The sequence below is a fragment of the Triticum dicoccoides genome, chromosome 5A (assembly GCF_002162155.2).
Source record: "Triticum dicoccoides isolate Atlit2015 ecotype Zavitan chromosome 5A, WEW_v2.0, whole genome shotgun sequence".
In the NCBI taxonomy this organism is placed as follows: Eukaryota; Viridiplantae; Streptophyta; class Magnoliopsida; order Poales; family Poaceae; genus Triticum; species Triticum dicoccoides.
The window spans coordinates 566,677,781-566,679,539 of record NC_041388.1 but is presented as its reverse complement, the minus strand read 5'-3'; the positions used below and the strand labels follow the sequence as shown (position 1 = coordinate 566,679,539).

The 1,759-nt window shown below is 59.2% G+C and overlaps 1 protein-coding gene across 1 annotated transcript; it reads left to right on the top strand.

The window, feature by feature from the left end:
- The first annotated feature begins 94 nt into the window (after positions 1 to 94).
- LOC119302876 (probable calcium-binding protein CML49) lies at positions 95 to 699 on the top strand. Its single transcript, XM_037579923.1, has 2 exons — positions 95 to 406; positions 643 to 699. The coding sequence occupies exons 1-2, from the start codon at positions 121 to 123 to the stop codon at positions 675 to 677; spliced, it is 321 nt and encodes a 106-aa protein (XP_037435820.1). The 5' UTR covers positions 95 to 120; the 3' UTR covers positions 678 to 699.
- The last annotated feature ends 1,060 nt before the right edge of the window (positions 700 to 1,759 follow it).

Below are 1,759 nucleotides of genomic sequence, written 5' to 3'. Positions count from 1 at the left end.
GGTGGTGGCGGCGGCGGTGCTCAGGGAGGAGCACCTCGCCAGCAGTAGCCGGCCCCTCAGCCGGCGGCCCCGTGGTACGCCGGCCAGAACCGGTGGACCGGCGTCGTCCACGCCTACTCCATGCCGGTTCCACGGGCTCCCTCTCCGGGTCTTCTCGGCACCCGGCCTCCGTCACACCAGGCGTACTACGCCGCGCCGCAGCCCTATGCGGCGCCCTACGGGCAGCAGCCGCCGCCAGGCGGGCCGCCGCCGCTGCCCCTGACGTCTGCGCCGTCCCTCCCGCCGGCACCGTGGGACCCGGCTCTCCTGGCGGCTCTCCACACCGCCCCTTCCCCGTCCAGCTACACCGGCGGCGGCGATTGGTACATGGACAGTGGCGCCACCGCTCATATGGCGGCGTACCCCGGTAACCTCCACACTGCCCACCCTGTCCACACCTCCAACCGCATCACCGTCGGTGACGGTTCTTCTCTTCCTATCACCCATATTGGACATACATATTTTCCGTCTAACTCCACTCCTATATCCATGTCTAATATTCTTGTTTCTCCTGATCTCATTAAAAATCTTGTTTCCGTTCGTTCACTTACACGTGAAAATCCGGTCACCGTTGAATTTGATGAATGTGGTTTTTCTGTTAAGGACGCTCGCACGCGGATGGTGCTCCACCGATGTGACAGCCCCGACGAGCTCTACCCGGTTCACTCCGCCACCTCCACCACTTCCGCCGCCCCTGTCGCTCTCGCCACCGGAGTGGATCTCTGGCACGCTCGCTTGGGTCATCCTAATCCCGCCACACTTCGCCACATACTTCAGAGTTTTTCTTTCACGTGTAATAAGAACGAGGATCACTCGTGTCATGCATGCCGCCTCGGCAAACATGCCCGTCTTCCGTTTAGGGCTTCTTCCTTTGTTGCATCGTACCCGTTTGAGTTGATTCATAGTGATGTTTGGACATCTCCTGTTGCAAGTAATACGGGCTTTCTTTATTACCTTGTCATTCTTGACGATTTTTCGCATTATGTGTGGACCTTCCCGTTGCGCCGCAAGTCGGACGTTATCTCCACCCTTGTCGGCTTCTACTCTTACGTTCGCACGCAGTTTGGTCGACCCATTCTCGCGTTGCAGACCGACAACGGGAAGGAGTTTGACAACACCGCTGTTCGTGCTCTTCTCACCACACATGGCACGATCTTTCGTCTCACTTGCCCGTACACCTCGCAGCAGAACGGTCGTGCTGAGCGCATCCTTCGCACTCTTAATGACTGCGTTAGGACTCTTCTCTTTCACGCCAATGTGCCCCCGCGCTTTTGGCCTGACGCTCTAGCCACCGCTTCCCTCCTCATAAACATCCGTCCATGTCGTACTCGCGGGAACTTTACACCTCACCACCTTCTCTTCGGTGCACCCCCCTCTTATGAAGGACTTCGCATTTTCGGCTGCCTGTGCTACCCTAGCATCGCTGCCACTGCGCCTCATAAGCTCGCACCCTGCTCCGTCGCATGCATCTTTCTCGGCTACCCACCTAACACTAAGGGCTACCGCTGCTACGATCCAGTCTCTCACCGTGTTTTCACCTCCCGACACGTTTACTTTGATGAGATGGTCTTCCCGTTTCAGCAGCAGGCACCTCTCGTCGTCTCATCACCGCCGGCCACCGGCGGCCCATCGACGACCTCGTCAGGTGGACGAGCACGCCTGGTTCGTGGACCGCCTCCGGGCTTTGGCGGTCCACGGGCCCTACTGCCGGCGCCCTCCA